We start from the raw sequence: 22,533 nt of genomic DNA, 5'->3' as shown, positions 1-22,533 counted from the left end.
CTGATGGATAGATTCTAGGACACGATTTCACCTCCTGGTATGTATCACTGTAATGATTTCCAAGGGGAGTGTCTGAGTGTTCTGTTCCTCTCTCTTAATTAATTTTGCAGATTTAGATGGCTCAGAGCAGAGTAAATTCTGCTTTGCTAGACTCCAGCAACAGCTGCTGTAAGAATTACAGTACCCATGTCTGTGTACTCCTCTATGTTGTACACTCCATCAAACAAACTCATTTTGAAGCCCTTCAGTCTTTACACAACCAACCCTGACTCAGTGCTGCTGCTTGCAGTGCTGCTGCTTGCAGTGCTGCTAGTGGGCAGGGGCAGGATTTACTCACTGAACTGAGAGCTGTAATCCGAGATCCTCTTCCAGTATCTCTCTTGCTCTCTGTCCCTTACTTGTCTCTTTATTCAAATTGAAATCTGAATTTTGCTGAGATTCCACCTACCTGAAACTGGCTCTAGCTACAAAAAGCCCCCAAGATATTTGCTGGACAACCCCTCATGAGCACCACCTGCCGTGGTGCTGTGCTGTTTCGCCACAGGTTGGCTCTGGCTGAGGGGAAAGGGAAAAGAAAATAACAAATCCCTGGCTTGAGCATCTGGACAATGGTTTCCTTTGACAGAAGCAGCTTTTCACCTAAAAGAGGTTGGAGAATCAGTGTGTGAGGTTGTGTTTCAGAGGCCTGAACGTTGGTAATTTTGAAATGAATGCAAGTCATATTGAAAAAAAAAGAAAAGGCAGAAGAAAAAAAAAATGAGACTGGAGAAGCATTTAGAGCTGCACAATGGCATTCAGGGAAACAAAAAGAACATGAATTAACTGCTGAAAGGGTAATAATTCCGTGAATAATTGTATCTCATTTGAAAGGTTTTATTTAGCACTACAGAAAACTTGAACTAAGTATTCCGTGTACAGCAGCAGCAGAGCCAGAACTGGTAGCTATGTAAATATCTATTTTTCATTCAGAAGGAAGCCAGAGGCGCACAGAATTCGGGTGTAGAAGGGGCGGGCACCCCAAGACTGACCATTTCCTTTAGAATCTTTCGTGCAACCTCGGACAGGGGAATCAGATCCGTGCTTGAAACCAGAAGATCTGATCACGGAGATGAGCCTCAGCGGCACATTTCGGTTTCTCTAACGCATTATTTAATGGACGTTGTGGTTCTCCCCAGGGGAGAACACCCCGGGGCTCGGCGCCGCGCAGGTGCGCGGAACGCGGCGGGGGAGGTCCGGGTGGGATTCGAACCGGTGGGACTCGAACCCGGGGACTCGAACCCCCGGGACTCGAACCCTCGCACCTGTTGCTAGGGGCGGGGCGTGCGGCGGAACTGAGGCAGCGGAAAAGGCGGGCGGCGGGGAACCGGTTGCCGGCGGCCATGAGCTACGAGCATCGCCGCGATTGGGGTCGGGGCCGCGGTGGGGATGGCGGCGCCTCCTCCGCGGCCGCCGGCGGCTCCTCCTCGGCGGGGGGACACGGAGGCCGCGGCGGGGGCCGTGGACGTCATCCCAGCCACCTGAAGGGCCGCGAGATCGGGCTGTGGTACGCGCGGAAGCAGGGCCAGAAGAGCAAGGAGGCGGACCGGCAGCAGGTGAGGGGCGGCCGCGGGGCAGGGGCAGCCTCGGGGCTCCCAACTCCGTCCTGCTTCCCCAAAGAGCTTGCAAGGGGAGGCTACGGCGGGCTGGGCGGGCGCGGACAGCCGCCTGCCTGATCGATGTTTTCAAGCAGAGAGCCTGGCCGTGGGTGGGCGAGGGCGCGGCAGCGGCAGGGCTGCGGTGTGAAGGGCAAGCTGTCTCGACAGGCCTGACTCCCGATAGCGGCTGGGGGCCGGGACCGGCCTGCTCCTTTCTGCCGCTGTCTCTTGACAGTAGAGCTGTCCTTGGCCCGGACGCGTGCACGTTGCTAAGTGCTTGTGTGACATGATGGAAAAGATGTGCTGCCCTCAGCATGCTGCAATCGCTCCTCAGCAGCGACCTAAAAATCCCGAGTCATGCCCAACGGTCTCACTGGTTTGGTATTGAGGTGTTGTTAATGTAATACCTGTAGAGACACTGGATAAAGGCTGATGGAAATGGCACTTTTCTTTCCCTAGAGAGCTGTTGTGCGGATGGATGAGCGCAGGGAAGAGCAAATCATGCAGCTCCTGAATAATGTCCAAACTAAAAATGAGAAGGAGCAAGAAGCCATGTCCTGGTGGTCGGGGGATGAAGATGGGTAAAGAGATGCCATTACAACGTTTTGGGTTTTTTTGTTGTTTTTTTTTTTTTTTACTTGGAATTGAACAAACTTCCCACAAACTGAAAATATTTATGTTTAGTAAGTGAGGTTAACAAATATACTCTCTACAGAATCACAGACTGGTTTGGGTTGGGAGAGACCTCAAAGATCATAGAATCATAGAATTAGTCAGGGTTGGAAGGGACCACAAGGATCATCCAGGTCCAACCCCCCTGCCATGGGCAGGGACACCTCACACTAGATCAGGCTGGCTAAAGCCTCATCCAGCCTGACCTTAAACACTTCCAGGGATGTGGCCTCAACCACCTACCTGGGCACCCTGTTTTAGTGTCTCACCACTCTCTTGGGGAAGAACTTCTTCCTTCTGTCCAGCCTGAATCTACCCACTTCCAGCTTTGTTCCATTCCCCCTAGTCCTGTCACTACCTGATATCCTAAAAAGTCTAGTCATATAGTTCCAAACCCTCTGACATGGACAGGGACACCTCCTGCTAGAGCAGGTTGCTGAAGACCCCAGCCAAGCTGGTCTTGAACACTTCCAGGCTTGGAAGTGCCCTAAATCTCCTCTGGGGCAACTTAAGGCCATTTCCTTTCATCCTGTCACTTGTTATTTTGGGAGAAGAGATCACCCAACACAGCAGTGGGGGAGTAAAACCCAGCAACACAGAAACTGTGTGAGCTGTCGCACTGAAACAGTTGTAACTGGTGCTGTCAAGCTCTCCTCCAGGTTACTCCTGAGTTTGGGGTGTTAAATTTTTACTTAAAATCATAAAATCCTGTAATTGATCTCCAGGCCCTGTGAGAGTAGATCTGTGGAACTTTTCAGCTCCCCCCATCTCTGGAATCACCTTTCCAGAGTGGCATTTTACTTCCATCTTTTCAGTTACTGTCCAATCTTGGAATGTTTTCTGAGCCTCAGTTAAATAGGAGCTGTTGTTAACTCTTAGAGGATTTTAAACACCAGCAGTGAAATGGTCAGCCAGGTGAGCTGCTCTGAGCCCATCGAGATGAGGTGTTTGGATCTCTGGGTGCACGATTCAGTCACAGGACAGTGATCAGGCAGTGGGCTAAGCAGCAGTCTCTGGAGGTGTTTTGCTGCTTTGTTAGCTTTGTTTTGATACAAAAGAGCCACATCACACTTGTAGAGATGGAGGCAAAATCTTGGATAGCTGCTGAGTTTTCCTATTTTAGTGGCATGTGCCATGTCCTTATCAGCTGATGGCCAAGTAACTCCCGGGTGTGATGCCTCAAAAACAGACCGAAGCTTTGCCTTGTTGGCTCATTCACAGTGGGCAAGCGCTTCCTGAATAGTCTTTGAAGTTTCTATTCTCTGTTTTTACTTCAGACCTACTCTAGAACAGCCTGCAAAGGCAAAACCAGAGGCTGAAAAAGCTCCTGTCAGACAGAGACCCATCCTGGAAAAGACATCTCTTGATCGGGATGTGGAGTATCTCTTTGAGAAGAATGAGCAGGATGCTGACTTAGATGAGCAACTTAAGGAGGACCTAAGAAATAAGAGATCTGATCCTAAATACATTGAAATGCAGGTACTTTTACATGTGTCTAGTAGAAAGCTCTTCACAGTGTTGTTTTATTTTGTGTGGGTTTTATTTAATTAAACTAACCTGAAAATGTAACTCCTTACCATTTACTTACCAAGAAATTGTCTGCTAAAACAAAATCAGCATTTGCATGTTGTCCATCCCTAGCACAGTGATTCACAACCAGACTTGAAGGGACAATTGCTTGATGGCATAAAATCCAAAATGTTAAGCTCATGCATTGTTGAGTTGCCTGGGGGGGGAAGGGGTGGTTCTCTTTGATTTTTAATGGATTCTAAACCTTCATTTATGACTAAATCTGAAAGCACAATGCTGAGCTCTGAAGGAACTGTGTCTTCAAAGTGACATTTGTATCGTTTTAGTAGCCAGAGAGTTGTCAGCTCACACAGCCTTGCCATGAGCAGATGGCTCTCCCTTTGGCCTTAGTCTTGTGACTTTATGTGTGTTGGTTTGAAACAGCTTTGCTAAACATAGCACATGTGAAATCAGACTTGTTTGGAAAAATATTAGGTGAATGTTTGTTGTGTTATTTCTCAGTTTAAGCCTAGGCCATAGATGAAACTGCTAAATTACTTCCAAGTGTTGCAAGAGTATCTGAAGATATGTGCTGTTGTTTTCCTTTTCCTCAGAGATTCCGGGAGAAGCTCCCTTCCTACAGGATGAGGCAGGTAAATGTATGTTTAATTGGAAAGAATGTGCATTTCTGGTGTAACACTGGGAGGAAACCCTGGTGTAACTGGGACTAGCTGGAAACCTTTGTTGCCTTTTAGGAAGCTGCAACACTGGGTTTGGTATCTTTTACTAAAGCAGCTCAGGCTCATTGATCTATGATGTGCAGAAGTCACTATGGGGCTGGGCTCTCTGGTTCTATCAGCAGGGGCAGCATTATTCATGAAAATGAGATTGAATGTAAAATAAATTTCTTTCTTTTTTTTTTTTTAAGCATAGATTTTTTTTTTTCTCTGCCAGTTAAGTTTCTAGAACATTCCTGGTTATTTGGATTTTGTGTAGAGTAATTAACCACTACATAAATCATGCTTCCTTGTACATAAAAATTTGAACATTTGCCCAGCATAAAAGTAAATATAATGCCAATGCCAATTAAATCTTTTTAATCACAGCCATGCTGCTCCCTCTTACTGCCATTAGTTCCCCAGACCAAATATAACATCAGTGATGGTATGGGTTATTATTAATTGGTGTCTCTAAAGACACACAGAAAGCAAATGGTAGGGAGAAAAACGTTAAAAATTAATTCATGCCTTCATTTTAGTTATTTTATGTTGTTTTCATCCAGGATCTGAAGTTTCAAAGTAGTATTCAGATTTGATATGCCCTAAACCTTAGGCATGTGAAGTGCAAATGTGTAGCATCTGCTACAGGTTTAAACTGAACTCTTTGGTATGACAAGAAACAGATGAGTGTCTGTTTCTTTAGTTGCCATGACACTTGCTCCTAAGCTCACCACACAGTCCCAGAGCTGACAAAACCTTTCTTCAATCTGTTTTGAGCAGTAATACAATAAATGCTTTCTCTATGGAAACAGGAACTTGTCAACCTGATAAACAATAATCGAGTGACTGTGATAAGTGGGGAAACTGGCTGTGGAAAGACAACCCAAGTGACACAGTTCATCTTGGATGACTACATTGAGAGGGGGAAAGGTTCTACCTGCAGGATTGTCTGTACTCAGCCCAGAAGGATCAGTGCTATCTCAGTAAGTTGACAAACAAAATCATAGAATGGCTTAGGTTGGAAAGGACCTCAGAGATCATCTACTCCAATCTCCCCACCGTGGGCAGGGACCCCTCTCAGCTAGACTCAGCTGCTCAAGGACTCATCCAACTCAGCCTTGAACACCTCCAGGGAGGGGGCATCCTAAACCTCCCTGGGCAACCTATTCCACAGTCTCACCACCCTTGTTCTGAAAAACTTCTTCCTAAGGTCCAGTCTAACCCTGCTCTCCCTCAGCTTCAAACCACTCCCCCTTGTCCTGTCTCAGACACCCTCATGAAAAGTCCCTTTGCAGTCTTCGTGTAGGATCCCTTCAGGTATTGGAAGGCAGCTCTAAGGTCTCCTTGGAGTCTTATCCTTTCCAGTCTGAACACCCCCAGCTCCCTCAGCCTGTCCTCATAGCAGATGTATGCCAGCTGTTGAATCATCTCTGTGGCCTCCTCTGAGCTCACTCCAACAGCTCTGTGCCCTTCTTCTGATGGGGACATCAGAACTGGATGCAGGTTTGGAGGTGAGGTCTGAGCAGAGCAGAGTCAAGGGACAGAATCCCCTCTCCTGCCCTGATGCCCACACTCCTCTGGCTGCAGCTCAGCACACAGCTGTCTTCTGGGCTGCATGAGGGCAATGCTGGCTCCTGGGAGCTTTTCAGCAACCAACACCCCCAAGCCTCTTTCTTCAGGGCTACTGTCAACCCACTCTGCACCCAGCCTGGATTTGTGCCTGGGATTGACCCGACCCAGAGTAATTTACTTCTTGCCATGATTTGTTTCCCCAATAAATGAGAGGAAACATTAGTGCTTTACTTGTAATCTTGAAGGAAAACACATTTCTTACTGGGGCTAGGATCCCTGGGCAAGCTTCTGATCTGAGTGTACAATCTGCTTCATTACTGGAAGTGAAGATCTGGAAAAATTCCTGATGACCTCTCTTACTGCTCATACTAAATGTAAAGCTCAAGATAAGCCTTCAGCCTGCAGTGGACAGTGAAGGTGGCTTTTTGTGTGTTTTCAGTCACCTTGGATGCTATTGCAAATAACAATCATGTTAATGTACACTAATTTCATACGTTTTGGTCTTTGAGTACTGGCACTGCAAGCCTCATCCTTCCCTGAATTTAATCTCATATCTGTGATTTTAATGGATTTGGGCAGTGCAAGTGTCAATGAAAGCAAACACCACTGACACTCCTGTGTCAGGCCTTTTAGAGGTACATTAATGAGCAAGAATTTGGCTTTTGTGTGCACAGCAATAATTCTTCTTGATCGTTAAGTGTTGAGTGATTCCAGAACCTTGCTTCCCATGAGGAAAAGCTCACTCTGCTGTAAATGTGAGTGTGTTGCTAATGCCTAAGTGGTTATTATCCTTTTAAAATATGTCTGGGTTGCAAACCTGATCTTGGGTTGCTGATGGGAAGCACTGTCCTCAGTGGGGGAGGAAAATAGGATTACCAGAGTGTTTCTTTGTGGTTTCCATAACATCTTGGTGCGAGGCATTTCCTGCTGATAGTAGCTAAAGAGCAGCCTTGTGGGATTGCTTTGAAAAAAAAAAATCTTTTTTAATGCACTATTTTGATTTTATTTATTTTTTTCTAAGGTGGCTGAAAGAGTTGCTGCTGAAAGGGCAGAAGCATGTGGCAATGGCAAGAGTACAGGGTACCAAATTCGCCTGCAGAGGTAAGAGCATTCCCCTGGCAGTCCTTATTCAAGAATATCCTGAAAAGTAGTTCTGAACTTAGACGTCTGCTTTCATTCTGGGATTTTTCTCCAAAGGGAATTCCTGTGGAGACCTGATACAGTGAATAAGGTTTCTGAAATACAGCAAAAAGTTTGAGCTTGCTGTGTTTTATGCAGCCTGTACTAGCTGCACTCTTGTGTACTCTTGTGCTCTTCCAAAAGGTTCTTCTATAGACAGATAAAATTTATATCTCTAATCCATGAATTTCAAGGAATATTTCTGGGGAAAACTATGTACTTGCTATGCTTTGGTATTGAGTGACCCCACTTGGGATCAGGTAATGAAGTTAGCTGCAGTGACAGGAGGTTGTAGGTCTAGTGCCACAGAGCAAAAACCTTTGCATTTGGGGTCATCTGCCATTTGGAAAAGAGATTTGCAATGTTGCCAGCAAATAATGGAACCTCAGTTATCATTGAGGAGAAGCTCTGCCAGTGAGAGGAGACAGCTTATTCCTTTCAGCAGGTTAATTTGAGTCTGTAGAATCTCATTTGTGTGGTCTTTGCTATTCAGTCAAGGATGTTACACTGCTGTCTGTTAGCTGTCATCTGAGCTTAGATAGCTGCAAGAACCTGGGGTCAGCAGGCCAATGTGGAAATGGTGGGGAAATGATGTCTGGGGAGCCAGGGCCCATCAGATCACAAATAATTCATCTCCCATCAAGAAAAGGCTGCACCTCTGGCCTGAGTCCTCATTCCTCCAAACGAGCTGTAAGTGAGAGGCTGGAGAGTGAGGTGCACTTCATCACATCTGGAGTGACTGTGTCTTCATTGGAAGCTTTTAAAGTGCTTTGTAAAGGGCAGAAGAGAACTGAGGAATTCTTGATGTGTCTCTTTCAGTCGGTTGCCAAGGAAACAAGGTTCAATTTTATACTGTACCACAGGAATTGTCCTGCAGTGGCTCCAGTCGGACAAGTAAGTTTTCCTCTCTAATAAACTGAATACAATTATGAAATGACTCCAGTGCTGAGCTGTTTCTAACAGCCTGAGCTCTCTTTTCTTTAATTTTGTTAAAAACAAACATTTACCTTCCTGCTCTTCTGTTTTAGGCACTTGTCCAGCATTAGTCATGTAGTCCTTGATGAAATCCATGAAAGAAACCTGCAGTCAGATGTTTTAATGAGCATCATTAAAGACCTTCTGAACGTCCGCTTGGATCTAAAAGTGATCCTGATGAGTGCTACTTTAAATGCAGAGAAGTTCTCAGAGTATTTTGGTAGGTGACCTGCTTCCTCTCACTGCTCTTCTTGAGTCATTGAGGCACTGTAATGCACTTCTCCTATTTTTAGATCGATTTCTATCCAAAGAGGTCATCACTTCAGTTTTACTAATGGGGGCCAGCTACTGGAGGTGCTTGTTCTCCCTCAGTTTTATCTCATCCTGAGCATAAATTTCTTGTGGAATTGCTGTTCAGATGTATTGTGGAAGCAGGATCTCCAGAGTGTTTTCATCTTAGATGATTACTGATGCTTCCCATGTTATAGAAGTCGTTAGTGTGAGTGGGCAGCCGGATTGAAGCCTTTAGTGTTCAGTCTTCCAGCATAATCCTATTTACAAAGGCCTGCCATGACAAGACCAGGGACAATGGCTTCAAACTAGAGCAGAGCAGATTTAGATTGGATGTGAGGAACAAGTTCTGTACCATGAGGGTGGTGGAACATTGGAACAGGTTGCCCAGGGAGGTTTTTGGGGTCCCTTCCCTGGAGATACAAGATGAGGGGCTCAACAAGGCCCTGGGCAACCTGATCTAGTTGGGGATGTCCCTGCTGACTCTGGGGAGGTCAGACTGGATGAACTTTGGAGGTCCCTTCCAGCCTGGACCATTCTATGATTCTATAATCCTGTAGCTGGAACCAGCTGAACAGGCTGAAGAACAACAAGCTGATTGCTAGCTCTGCTTTTTTTTAACAGCTTTATTTGGAACTGAGTTTGGTCTCTCCCATGAGAATTTCAAACTAAACCCTATGGTCAAGAAGCCTGTGGGCATGGCACTTTGGGACACGGTTTAGTGGCCATGGTGTTGTTGGGTTGATGGTTGGACTGGATGATCTTAGAGGTCTCTTCCAACCCAAACAATTCTGTGGTTCTGTGGCTTGGCAAGTGTGTTGCAAAACTAGTGAAGAGCATTTATTGCCTGTATTGCCTCAGCACAATGTTTCATTAGCTGTTTAAATAAACTGAGCTATGCCTTCCTCAACAGATCATTGTCCAATGATCCACATACCTGGGTTCACTTTCCCTGTGGTGGAATACCTTCTTGAAGATGTCATTGAGAAGCTGAGGTGAGTGTGTTTTCAGAGCAGTATTATAGATGGGGTTTTGAGGTTTTTGCTTAGTATGTTTTCAACAATAAATAAGCTAACAGAAAACCTTTCAAGGCAACTTTAGTATCACAGAATGCCAGGCTGGAAGGGACCCCAAGGATCACCTGGTCCAACCTTTGTAGGTAACAGTAAAGTAACATGAGCTGACCCAGCACCCTGTCATGCTGAGTCTTAAAACTGACCAATGTAGGGGACTCTACCACTTCCCCTGGGAGATGATTCCAATCTCTAACTGACTCATGGGGAAACATTTTCTTTTGGAGTGCACTGGGAATGTCCCCAGCAGTAACTTGTCCCCATCACCCCTTGTCTTCTCCATGGGACTTCTTGTAAAAAGGGAGTCTCCATCCCCCTTTATGTACTGGTCCATGGTGATAAGATCTCCCCTAAGCCTTCTCTCAAGGCTGAACTAACCCAGCTCTCAGCCTTTCCTCATGTGACAGAGCTGCTAGGCCTCTCAAGTAGCTTTTGCACTGATGAAAACTAATGAAAACCTGGTTACCTGGAGATGTTGGCATGGTGAACTTCCAGGCTATTCTTTCTATTTGTTGAGATTTCTTTTCTAGGTGTTTTGAGTCGAGAGGAGGCCTGGGTTTATACGATCTCTTTCAGAAAAAACAATGTGAAAGTCTTACTGGGATGGTTACATTTGTGATTTAACTGTGAAGGTCTGTCTTTATGCTTGTGATTTAACTGTGAAGGTATACTCCAGAAAGCACAGACCGTCGGCCCCGCTGGAAGAAAGGCTTCATGCAGGGCCATGTGAGCAGGCCAGAGAAAGAAGAAAAGGAGGAGATCTACAGGGAACAATGGCCAGAATACCTGAGGCAGCTGCGGGGAAGGTTGTGCTCGTTACTCTTTGGGGTTTTTTTTGCATTGAGTTTTCTTATCAGACACAGAAATGAGTGCTGTGTTCCATAGCTCTGCTTTTATTCATGAGAGTTGCCACTGTGGAGAGCAGTCATGGTTCAACTGGCTGTGCAGTTGGCTGGCAGGTGTGGAAGTGCTTTAGTTTGCTTCCTTTGCATGTGAGAGAGCTGCCAGTCACTTGCTGTTGATGTTGGTGTTGTCCATGGAAGTCTTCAGCACAGTGAAGACTTGAAGCTGCAGACAGTGAAGCTTCAGACCACAAAGACAGTGAAGTCTTGAGCTTTGGTCATTAACTCTCTTCTGATGAGTTCTGCCCTTTCTCAGTCTGCTTTGAGAGAGATCTCACAGTATTTTAGCCTCAGAATCAACATAATAAAAAATGTGCTGGTTTGAAAGCAAGCAAACTACCCCACAAACCCAGCATGACAAAAAACCCTCACCACAACCTTTTCTTCAGGCCATTTGAATATTCCTCTAGGGTGGCTTAAAACCAAGCTAAATTTTGTGCATCTAGTAGGGATTGGACACTTGAAACATGGTTTTGCTGGCCAGCATTGAGTACTTTGCTTGTCTGCGTAAGCTGATGAATTGGATAGCCTGGCTGATTATTTCAGGAGCAGCATCTTCCTGTTCTTCTGTCTCTTGTGCTCTGCATTTGTGGGACTGTCTGTATGTCCAGCTTGGTAGCAACAATGAATTCAGAGGGCTTGGTTTCATCTCCCTTTTCTAAGGGCAAAATCCTCAATGCTGTATGTGTCTAGTTTGTCTTGTTCTCTGCTCAGTCCCTTTGTACTCCTCCTTCCCTTTCCCTCCCTGTCTTTTCTTTCCATAGTGTTAGCTTTCCTGAAATCAAAGGGCTGAATAGATGAGATACCTCTTGTGCTCCCTGTGAGGGAGAGAATTAAGGGATGATTTTGGATTGTAGAGGTCCTGGGATTGTTGAATCCATCAGGAGAAAGGCAAGCAAGGAGAAAAGCAAGGTGCTTCAAATGCAGTTGAACCTTAACGTAGCAATTCTTAGCTTACTGTTCCAGGCTGGCGATAATCACACTGAGCAGCCTTAGGAGCATACTGGAGGTACAGGAACTTAACAGACAAAGAAACAAATTGATCAGGAGTGGGTGACAGAGGTGTGTGATTGCAGAGCCTTACAGCAGAAACCTCTGTGTGTGACCTTGTGTGGTGATAAGTTACCTATGTGTGCTTTCCTTGCTGGTAGGTATTCACAAGGTACCATAGATGCCTTGGAGATGATGGATGATGACAAGGTGGACCTTGACCTTATAGCAGCACTGATCAGACACATTGTTCTGGAAGAAGAGGTACCCTTCTGTCTGCTACCTGCACATTTCAATGCTGGGGCTGAGTTGTGGTCAGTGGCTGTTGGCAGTGCCAGAGGTGATAGTTTGGGTTATCACAGATGTGAAGAGGAATCATTTCTGTCCTGCTGCAAAGCAATCACAGCTTTAAATATCTAATGGCTGCTTCAGCCCTGGTTTTAGAATGTGGCTACTTAGTGTTTGTTGAAATGATGGGGTAGAGCCCATGCTGACAGGGGAGCACACACCTCAGCCTTTTCTTGACCATGAGCTGTGCACAAGAACTTGAGAAAGTTACAGCTGCCTTTGCTGTGCTTATTTATGGTCCCTCCTGAGCAAGGGATAAAAAAGAGCCTGAGTTTTCACTGACAGTAGGGATTGTCCTATTGAAAACAGGATAGATACCTGAAAGTTGGATCAAAAACAACCATTTTGAATCCAATTGCTGCATTTCTCTTTTGGCTAAGCTTCTAAATAAGCATCCAAATTAATTGTTGGCTCTTAGTTGTTTCTGTGCCAAGGTGTTTGTTTGTCAAAGGTAGTATTTCTTTTGTAGTCTAGAGCAAAAGCTCCTCTTGTGAAACAGCTGTAGAAAACTGCCTGAAAACCTCTTCAGTGCACAATGAAATATCCTTTCTGAATTCCCCAGCAGTGGGAGGGGGGGAGAGCAAGAGCAGTAGAGTTCATGTTTGCTGCCTCACATCCACACTGTGCAGTTTCTTCAGTGGTTTTCCTGCCTGAGTGATCTAAACCTGGCTTAGATGCTCTGAAGGCACTCCCTCCTCTTTTTTTTTTTTTTTTTTTTTTCTATGTAGGATGGAGCAATTCTAGTGTTCCTGCCAGGCTGGGACAACATCAGCACTCTGCATGATCTCTTGATGTCACAGGTCATGTTTAAATCAGGTAACAATACAATTTTACAGTTCCAGCAGTAGAGTTAGTGATGAACTCTTTCATTTTTGCACTTGACTGCTGGTACTGCACTGGATTGATTATTTTTTCTTATCTCTCAGATTGCAGTGTTCAGTGTTTTCTGCATTTCCATGGTGTATCATTCATCTGCTAATGACAGGGCCTAATTGTTCACTCCTATACTGAGGAAAATCTGAAAAAGAATCTCAGATCTGCATCTTTCTCCTTTTGTCCTTTCTTGTAACTATGATAACTTCCACTCAAAACTAAACTTTCTTCATCCTGTGTTCACTTCCTCTCTTGGTTCTCCAGCAGCCTCTTGTCTCCTGCTTTGCTGATAGTTCTCTTTAAATCCTGTTTATTCCCAGAACCTTTGTTAACAGGAACTGTGCCTGTCTGATCCATTTTAATTTGTCTTGTTTGCATAACTCAGATTTTCATCTCTGTGTGCTCTTGACAGTTCAGATGGTTGTCTTTACAGTTCATGTTGTGGACATTGCATGGATAAAGATTTTTCATTTGATTGGAAGATGGAGGAGGAGGAGGAGGCAGGGGGGGAGTCCAGTTTGTGAGGAGGAAGGGGGGGTTCCCAGTTTGTGAAGAGGAGGGGGGGATGTCAGTTTATTAAGCTTGAGCAATTATTTAATGAGTTTAGAACTAAAGAATGAAATATAAATGACTATACATCATTTCATCTATTTTCTTAAACTTGTAGCATAATGCAACCAAATGCTTATACCTTTTAATTTTAGAGTCAGCCACTGTGCTTCATAACCTGTGAATTGAAAACAAGACATAGTAGATGGCTTGCAGCAATATTTCCTCTCTTCTGCATAGCTGATTTTTTTAATTTATTTTCCTGCCAAATGACTCTGTGCTTACACCACCTCTCTTATTGATTTTTGATTTTTCAGATAGGTTTATTATCATTCCTTTACATTCACTGATGCCCACTGTTAACCAGACTCAGGTATGCTCTTCTTTTATTGTCATATTTCACAACTACTACTAAAAAAAAAAAATCTAATTAAGCCTGTGTTTGATTTTGCCAAATGTGTAAATGGGCCATGGGTAATTACAGGTTTTTAAGAAGACCCCTCCAGGAGTAAGAAAAATTGTGATTGCTACCAACATTGCAGAGACCAGGTAAAGAGCTTGAGTACTCAGAGCAGAAATGTCATCCATGTAACAAAAGAAATCATCAAATATGTTGCCAGAAATACATGTTTGTACCATTCACCTCTAGCTCTATCTTGAGACATGTTCATAGACTAAACAGCAGCTTTCCATTAATTGTTTTAAACAATTAAAGCCTGGATGTTACTACAATGACTCTCCTTTGTACCTGATAAATTTGAGCTGCCTGTCCCCTCTGCAGGCTTCGTAACTCCATGTGGGGACTTCTGCCAAGCCTAGGAGAATAAATCAAGCTCTTTCTTGAGCTGCTTGGAAACATAACTCTTAATGAAACTCCAAACACTGATCCTTTTTGTTGTTGTCTCACAGTTTGGGGGGGAGGGAAGGAGGCTCTCAAACCTGAGCTGAAGTTTGCAAAGCTGAGGAGCTGCTCTGCTTTCCTCTCTCATTTAAACAGCATCACCATAGACGATGTGGTGTTCGTTGTAGACGGTGGGAAAATAAAGGAGACTCACTTTGACACCCAGAACAACATCAGCACCATGGCAGCAGAGTGGGTTAGTAAAGCTAATGCCAAGCAGAGGAAAGGCCGAGCAGGAAGGTAAGAGTGATGGGGCAGAGTCTGGGCTGGGTTTCCATCAGCCCTTGGGCACAGGTGTGCTGCAGATAGGATTTGGTTACATGTCCAGCAGTAGATGCCTGCACAACTCTCTCTTGTTCTTGGGGAAAGAATGATTTCTGTGTCTTGTTAGTAAACTGGCTTGACCGGTGCTGCATTAACTCCTGAGTTTCCTCCTTCCCATAAGAAGTCCTGCATTTTGTTACGTTTCTCTTGGTAGTCTTTGCCTTCCCACCTGACCTGTGAGGCCACACCATGTTAAAGTGACAGCAGCCTACACTTTAACACCAGTTAGCCATGTACCAAATTATCTTAAATTTCTCTCACTTCTCAAAACACCTTGTGGAATGTTTTCTTCCTTGTTCAGACCTTCCCTGGTCTCTCCATTGCTGCTTTTGAGCAGTTCACAGGAGTTTGCTGTGTTCTGCATGCCTTTTTGATGAGTCCGTTCAGAAAGCTGAAATGACTTCTACAGACTTCATCTCTGAGTCCTTGAGGAGCTTGGGAAAGCTATTCAGAAACCAACACAGCCATAATGTCACAGTGTCATAGGAAAATAAAAAACCCAACCAAAATAATTGTTGACTGAAATAATTGCAGAGTTCAGCCAGGCCACTGCTACCATCTTTACAATGGACTCCGTGCCAGCCTTCTAGATGACTATCAGCTACCAGAGATCCTGAGGACACCTTTGGAAGAACTCTGCTTACAAATCAAGGTAAACACAGGAATCTTCCAGTTTGCTGTTTATTTCCCATTGGAATAAGAGATTGAGGGATTTAAGTTAATGCAGCTCTGAGCTTAGGGTTGTCTTCAGGTCAGAATTCTGTGACAGCAGAAGTACAATGGATTTAGCTGATAGCTGCAGCACCTTTTGCAAAGTGCATGCTTGTCTCTAGAGGCATCAAACCTAGAAGGGAATTGTCTGTTGTAAATAAAAGCTGAAGTCTATCAACAGAAATGGGGACTCTGCTTTCCCTCTTCTCCCCCAACTACCATTTAACCAGTGAGGCTGTCAGTAAGTAAAGGAAGGGAAATGATGCTTTAAAGGAATTCTAGTAAAAAGTAGCTTTAGAAGTGATAGGAGTTGCCTTTTTGTCAGTTTGCATTGAATGGCATAAGTAGCAGCATGTGTGTGAATGCTGAACGAGAACAGATCCTTATGTTTCAGGTTTCATCACTAATGCTAATTAAGAACTAAGGATAAAAATAAACATGTGACATTTGAACTCAGGCTGTGAATTATTCACCCTTTCTTTAATTAGTCTGGTCACTGCTTACTAATTTTAGGTAGCTATCATTCTCCAGCTGCTCTAGGGTTTGGTTTTGCTTCCTTTTTTTCTTTCAGATTCTAAAGCTTGGTGGAATTGCTTCTTTTCTGAGCAAACTCATGGACCCACCATCTCGTGATGCTGTCCTCTTGGCCATAAATCACCTAATGGAGCTGGTAAAGTCCTTCTTAATGCACTGCAAGGACAAATCTCTTTAGAAGCACATTACTGTGGTGTGTTTCAGACAGTTCTGATTGTACAGGTCTGGACATTTGCAGCCCCTTACTTACTGCATTGTGTAGAGCTTATCTATCCTCACTGAACAGAGGAAATAATTCCACATAATGCATGATGTTCATAGGCTGCATAGTTCCTGAGGAGCTTTCTAAATGACTTAAAAACACAGGGAGGTTGGACTGCATGACTTCTAAAGGTCCTTTCCAACCCAAACCATTCTATGATACCCCTGTAGCCTACCCTACAGATATTTAACTCACTGCTTGTCTAACACCTGTCTGCATCCACTGAGCCTTCCTATCCCAAGCAGGTTAATGAAGACTTTGAGACTCTTTTTCTGTGGGCAGATAAGACTTATGGGAGAAGGGTCTTGTCATTGTCTCTTTGGATGCTGGGGAAGGGGAGATTAGGGACACATTTGTACCACTCGCTGCTTGCTCTGATAGTATTTGTAGTTTGATCAGAACAGAAAGGTACCCAAGCGTTAATAACCGTCCATACTTTTGTCCAGAGGGACACTGAGCCCTAGTAAACAGCTTGAAACACAACTAAAGCTGGTTGCCCTTTTCTTGGATCTAACAGAGCTTGCTTCACAACTTGCTTACTCACTTTCCTGTCAGGCCTTACTACAGCTAGCTGTGTCCCCAGCTTTCCTTTGTCCTCTAGGTGTACTCAGAGGCTATTTCAAGGAAATCCTCCCCATTCCAAATGCTGTTTATTCTTTTTTTTTTTTTTCCTGTTTTCTTCTTCTGACAGAATGCTTTGGACAGACAGGAAGAACTGACTCCACTGGGTGTCCATTTAGCACGACTGCCAGTTGAACCACACATTGGGAAAATGATCCTCTTTGGAGCTTTATTCTGCTGCTTGGATCCAGTGCTTACAATTGCAGCCAGCCTCAGCTTTAAGGACCCTTTTGTCATTCCTCTGGTAAAGTTTCTTAAGAGAATTACAGATCAAGTGTTAAGAATCTGAGAAGGATATCAGGACGTAGTGAGATGTTGTAGTCCCAAAGCACTTCATTGTCCTGTTAATTGCATTTTTACTAGTAAAAGCTTGCCTTCCCACACCATGAAGTATTGCCTTTTGCCTACTGACTGTTGGCAGTAGCTTTAATTTTCATGATTGTTGCATGCCAAGTGTTGCTGTAGATATGGATCTTCATTAGGAACAGAAAACTGTCGTGCTAGTCATGAATATTTTATGGGTTTTCTTTATTCTTAGGGCAAAGAGAAAGTAGCAGATGCAAGAAGGAAGGAGCTGTCCAAGAACACCAAGAGCGACCATCTCACTGTGGTGAATGCCTTCACGGTAGGCATGACTCAGTGTTGAGGGTTCTCCTCTAGAATTTCAGTAATATGCTTTATTCTTAGGTTTTTAATCAGGGTTTTAACTGAGGAGTTTATGCTCTGGAGTATTTCTTGACTTCTACAGAAACATACTCTTAATTTTCACCCCTCTAGTGGTGAGAAGTCTTTTCTTTGGGCTCAATGACTTAAATTCTTGTGGATATGTCTGTGAAAGAAATGAAACATAATGTTATAATTACCTCCCTGAAGTCATCAATTCTTGTTCTCCTGCTGCTACAAGATGCTGAGGCTGACTTAAGTGTTGGAGATGTAGCTGTGTAGTGTTGGGGTGAGAAGGAAATAAATCATAGAATCATAGAACATTAGAAGTTGGAAGGGACCTCCAGAGATTTGAGTCCAACCCCCTGCCAAAGCAGGGTCCCCAAGATAGTCTGCACAGGAATGGATCCAGGCAGGTTTTGAAAGGCTCCAGAGGAGACTCCACAGCCTGTAGACAGCCTGTTCTATTGCTCCACCATCCTCGCAATAATGAAGTTTCTCCTCATATTGAGGTGGAGCCTTCTGTGTTCAAGTTTGTGTCCATTGTTTCTTACTACTGCACACCACTGAAATGAGCCTGGCCTCCTCCACTTGACCCCCACCCCTCAGATATTCATAGACATTGATCAGGTCCCCTCTCAGTCTTCTAAAGACTAAACAGCCCCAGGGCTCTCAGTCTTTCGTCATAGGGCAGATGGGTGGAATGCAGTTTTTACCCAGGACTAATACCTAGAAGTGAAGCTCTGGCCAGCTTAGCCAGATTTCACTCCTCACCATACCATAGAAGAAAGAAGTTCTTGATTCCAGTTGTATAAAGTTGTGGGTTTCTGCTCTGTGCTGCATTTCCATGAACAGATCAAAGGGTTTGCTTTCTCTCTTGTAGAGGAAAATGTAAATTGATTGTCTGACCTTCAGTTTTTGCTGTCTTTCAATCTTTTAGTTCACTCACAGGCATCTCTCAACTGTGGTTTTCATTTTCAGGGCTGGGAGGAGACTCGACGTCGTGGTTTCAGAACAGAGAAGGACTATTGCTGGGAATATTTCCTGTCTGCAAATACACTGCAGGTAAATCCTGACTGAGAGAGGGGAGCATGCCTGTGGGAAGAGGAGGGAGCAAGCAACCTTTTTAGCACAGCATCATTCTGGGACCATTTTATTTCCTAGATGCTGCATAACATGAAGGGACAGTTTGCTGAGCATCTCCTTGCAGCTGGATTTGTGAGTAGCAGAGATCCCAAGGATCCTAAATCCAATACCAACTCAGGTAAAGTGGAAGGAAATGAGATTTGTGAGATAGCTGAAGTCTGTTTGCAGCATTACATTATTTCCTCTGCTGTCTTCTACAGATAATGAGAAGCTGCTCAAGGCAGTCATCTGTGCTGGCTTGTATCCAAAAGTTGCAAAGATCCGGCCAAGCTTCAGCAAGAAGAGGAAAATGTAAGGGTTTGGTTTGATGTTGGTTTGCACTGGAGATGTTTTCCTCATTAGATAATTCAGCAGTGGCTTAGGTGCATGAATAAGTCTTTGTAGTTCAAGTCATGGCTGTGGGTTGTTCCATTTAAGAAGGGGAGATGAAGAGCATGGGATTGTTGATATTAGGTTAACATTTGGATCCCTGCTAGCCTGTGAAATAATTTTGGTGCCCTTATGCCATGGATAATGTTCTGTCAATAAGACTGCTGCTAAAGGAGACCTACCATCATCTTGGATCTACAGCAGCAGTTGAAACTCTCTCCTATCTTATCATTTGGCAAGATAGAGCCCAGAAATTCTGGTCTATTGATTTGGCACTACTGATATTCTCAGGCTGTTTCTTCTCATTAACTGTTCCTCACAGCAAAAGTCCACTCAACAGAACACAGAAGTGATGTAAGGCAAAGGGAAGGGCTAATAAACATTTGGATCAACTTTTTTGTGTGTAATGTTGAAACAGCAAGCTAGAAGCAACCATTGTAATGAAAACAAAGTGATTTCTATGAAGGGAGTTCTTACAGAATTATACTTCAAATTGTGTGAGGTCCACCTCTCCACAGCTGACACTGTTAGTAGATATTCCCTCTTCAACTGAGTCCAGTGTGCACTAGTGCACCCCAGTGCTGTGACTGGGGGGCTCCCTGGGGACCTCAAGATCTTTACTATGAGGGTGGTGAGACAGAGGAATGGGTTGCTCAGGGAAGTTGTGGATGCTGTATCCCTGGAAGTGTTTAAGACCAGGTTGGATAAGGCTTTCAGCATCCTGGGCTAGTGGCATGGCAGAGAGGTTGGAACTGGATGACCTCAGACATTTGGAATAGGTTGCTTAGGGAGGTGGTGAAGTCCCCATCCCTGGAGGTGTTCAAGACACGTGTGGACATGGCACCTGAGGGCATGGTTTAATGACCACTGCGGTCTTAGGTTGAAGGTTGGACTTGATGGTCTTAGAGGCCTTTTCCAACCCATTCCATGATTCTGAGTCTGCAAACCTGCTCTAAGTTAGTGTCTCTGCTGCATGGTGGAGCTGGCTGTGTGCTCAATTTTATGATGCACTAGGCAAGAAATGGCTTGATACTTTGCTTAGGTAACCAATGTCACTAACCTGGAGTCCTTCATCTGGAAGAAGAATACCACCTGTGACAAAAATACCAGACTTCTTACCTGCAGAGAGGTGCTGCCTGCAAAAGCCATCCTGTAGGTTCAGCTGTAATCCTTTGGGAAAGGAGTTCAAGTTTCTTTGACTGTCCTTTCAGAGTTGATGGTGCTAGTAGAGGATTGGAGGAGTTCTTACCTTGGGACATGACTGTGCTAAATTGTCAAGATCTGATTTGAACCCTAAAATAAAACCCCTGCCATGTTTATTATACTTACTTTTTTTTTTCTATTAAGGGTGAAAGTTTGCACCAAGACAGATGGGACAGTTAATATTCATCCCAAATCAGTGAATGTGGAAGAAACAGAGTTCCATTATAACTGGCTGGTGTACCACCTGAAGATGAGAACTAGCAGTGTAAGTGAAGGCTTTCTGTTGGTGTCACTTATTTGCTGCAGCTCTTTGGTAGGGTTGCATCAAGGTTCAAAGGGGAGGTTAAGAATCTTTTTGTTTTGAAGCCTTCCTGTCTTGGGTCATTCCTTTTACATATCATCAGATGATGTTCTTTGTGATACTGGTGGTATTGTCCCACAAATGACTATCTTCTGAAGTTTGTGGTGGTTTTTTTTCTGAGGGAGTGCAAAGTGTAGGATTTTCTTTAAGGTTCAAGCCATACCAGGTGTAATTTTACTTCATTTCAATCCAGTCTAACTTCTTCTGAATGTGCAAAGGTTTATTTTTTTGTTCTCTGATTGTTATGGAATGCTTGGTTTGATTTCATCATTTTGTATGGAGGACTCTTATCTGGGACCATTTTTGTTCCTGTTCAATCTGATTTCATGTAACTTTTCCAGCTGGGTTGCTTCGTGTCTTACATCTTCATGCACGATTGAATAATAATCTTCTGGAATTCTGTTAGGAGGTTCCTTAAGGGCTACTGATGTCACTTAAGGTGTTCTGAAGGGTAACTGGGCAGCTTTGTCTTCTTGCAGATTTACTTGTATGATTGTACAGAGGTCTCTCCATACTGTCTCTTGTTCTTTGGGGGAGATATCTCCATTCAGAAGGATAAAGATCAGGACACCATCGCCGTGGATGAGTGGATTGTCTTCCAGTCTCCAGCAAGGATAGCACACCTAGTTAAGGTGACTGCTTAACAATAATGGTGTGACACTGATTGATTGTTCTTGGAGATAACCTGCGTTTGGTAGCACTGTGTACCTGCTGGTTTGTCACTGCAGGGAGATAATGTTTTAAATGCTCCCAGTAGTAGTTCAAGTGCACAAAGGAAGCAAGATCTCCTGGAAGTGTGTGGATGAGTGCAAGTCACAACCTAGGAGTGAAAAGAACATTCTGAACAGTCTGCATCACAGGGCAGACTGGACAGAAGTGAGCAGTAGGGGACCTCCTTATGTTGGGGCTTTGGAGCAGACACTCAGATTTGGTTTGTCAACAGATTGCCTAAGGAGACTGAGGCTGTGTGCCTGCTGAGGCATCAGCAATATGGGAGTGATGTTTTTGTTCAACCAGGGCAGCCTCTGCTGACAAATGCTTGGGGATAATGAAAAATTAGAAGCTTCAGAGAAGAATCATAGCTTGGATTTAAACATGTCTTATGAGGAGCTTCATCTCTAGTTCCACAGCAAAAGCTGTGGGAGGGCTTGATGGGTCCATGAAATATAACCATGGATATGGAAACGTGAAGATGAGGCTCTTGAGCTGGCAGTAAGAAGTTCCAGCTCCAAGGAGGAGCTGAATAGACCATTATTCAGTTTTAATCCTGAAACAACCAATGGATGTATAGGCTATTAAAGGCTACTGCATCCAGAAATGGTCATCTGCCAGAAGAGGTAAAACTGCTAGGACCTTAGAGCTGCCTTCCAGTACTTGAAGGGAACCTGCAGGAAGGCTGGAGGGGGACTTTTCATGTCTAGAGACAGGACAAGGGGGAATGGTTTTAAGCTGAGGAAGAGTAGGTTTAGACTGGAAGGTTGTGGATGACTCCTCTCTGGAGGTGTTGAAGGCCAGGTTGGATGAGTCTTTGAGCAGCTGAATCTACTTGAGTGGTGTCACTGCCCATGGCAGGGAGGCTGGACTAGATGATCTCCTAAGGTCCCTTCCAATCTAGGGCCATTCTATGATTCTATGACCCTGAAGATAGCAGTATTGAAATGAATTGGCAGGAGAACAGCAGGTGTAGAGAGGAGAGCAGAGGGCCTGAGGGCTTTGAACTTACTAATGTGGTTGTCTAATTCCTTGTCTCTTTTTCACCTTCCTTCCAAAATCCGCTGCAGGATTTAAGACAAGAACTTGATGATCTCCTACAGGAAAAAATAGAAAACCCACATCCTGTGGACTGGAATGATACTAAATCTAGGGATACAGCAGTACTGACAGCTATTATAGACTTAATCACAACCCAGGAGAATGAAAGCGTCCGGAACTTCGCCCCACGATTCCAGAGTGAACGCTACAGTTGACACACTTCCATCTGTATCCATACAGCCAAGTTACTCACCTCTCTCTTTTCCTCTTAATTTTTTTTTTATAGCATTTATTTAGCTAGAGGAAAAACTTTTTTTAGGGTAAGTTGCTAATCCCCTCCTCCTGAAGAGCAGTTATTTCAAGATAGTTGGGTGTATTGTCTGTATATGCATGGTATTCT

General features: G+C 44.2%; 1 protein-coding gene across 1 annotated transcript; it reads left to right on the top strand.

Moving 5' to 3' along the window:
- The first annotated feature begins 1,379 nt into the window (after positions 1-1,379).
- DHX36 (DEAH-box helicase 36) lies at positions 1,380-22,376 on the top strand. The gene is made up of 25 exons (XM_054385832.1): positions 1,380-1,592; positions 2,094-2,215; positions 3,584-3,785; positions 4,430-4,468; positions 5,347-5,517; positions 7,128-7,207; positions 8,105-8,179; positions 8,314-8,480; positions 9,465-9,546; positions 10,290-10,430; positions 11,678-11,780; positions 12,593-12,680; positions 13,604-13,659; positions 13,771-13,835; positions 14,284-14,427; positions 15,046-15,163; positions 15,794-15,892; positions 16,710-16,883; positions 17,178-17,264; positions 18,284-18,367; positions 18,467-18,566; positions 18,649-18,739; positions 20,165-20,285; positions 20,861-21,013; positions 22,163-22,376. Exons 1-25 carry the CDS (start codon positions 1,380-1,382, stop codon positions 22,346-22,348), a joined length of 2,961 nt encoding a protein of 986 aa, XP_054241807.1. The 3' UTR covers positions 22,349-22,376.
- The last annotated feature ends 157 nt before the right edge of the window (positions 22,377-22,533 follow it).

This window comes from Indicator indicator, chromosome 13, assembly GCF_027791375.1.
Source record: "Indicator indicator isolate 239-I01 chromosome 13, UM_Iind_1.1, whole genome shotgun sequence".
Lineage (NCBI taxonomy): Eukaryota > Metazoa > Chordata > Aves > Piciformes > Indicatoridae > Indicator > Indicator indicator.
Note: the sequence above shows the minus strand (reverse complement) of the source record. Positions and strands in the feature narration are given on the sequence as shown.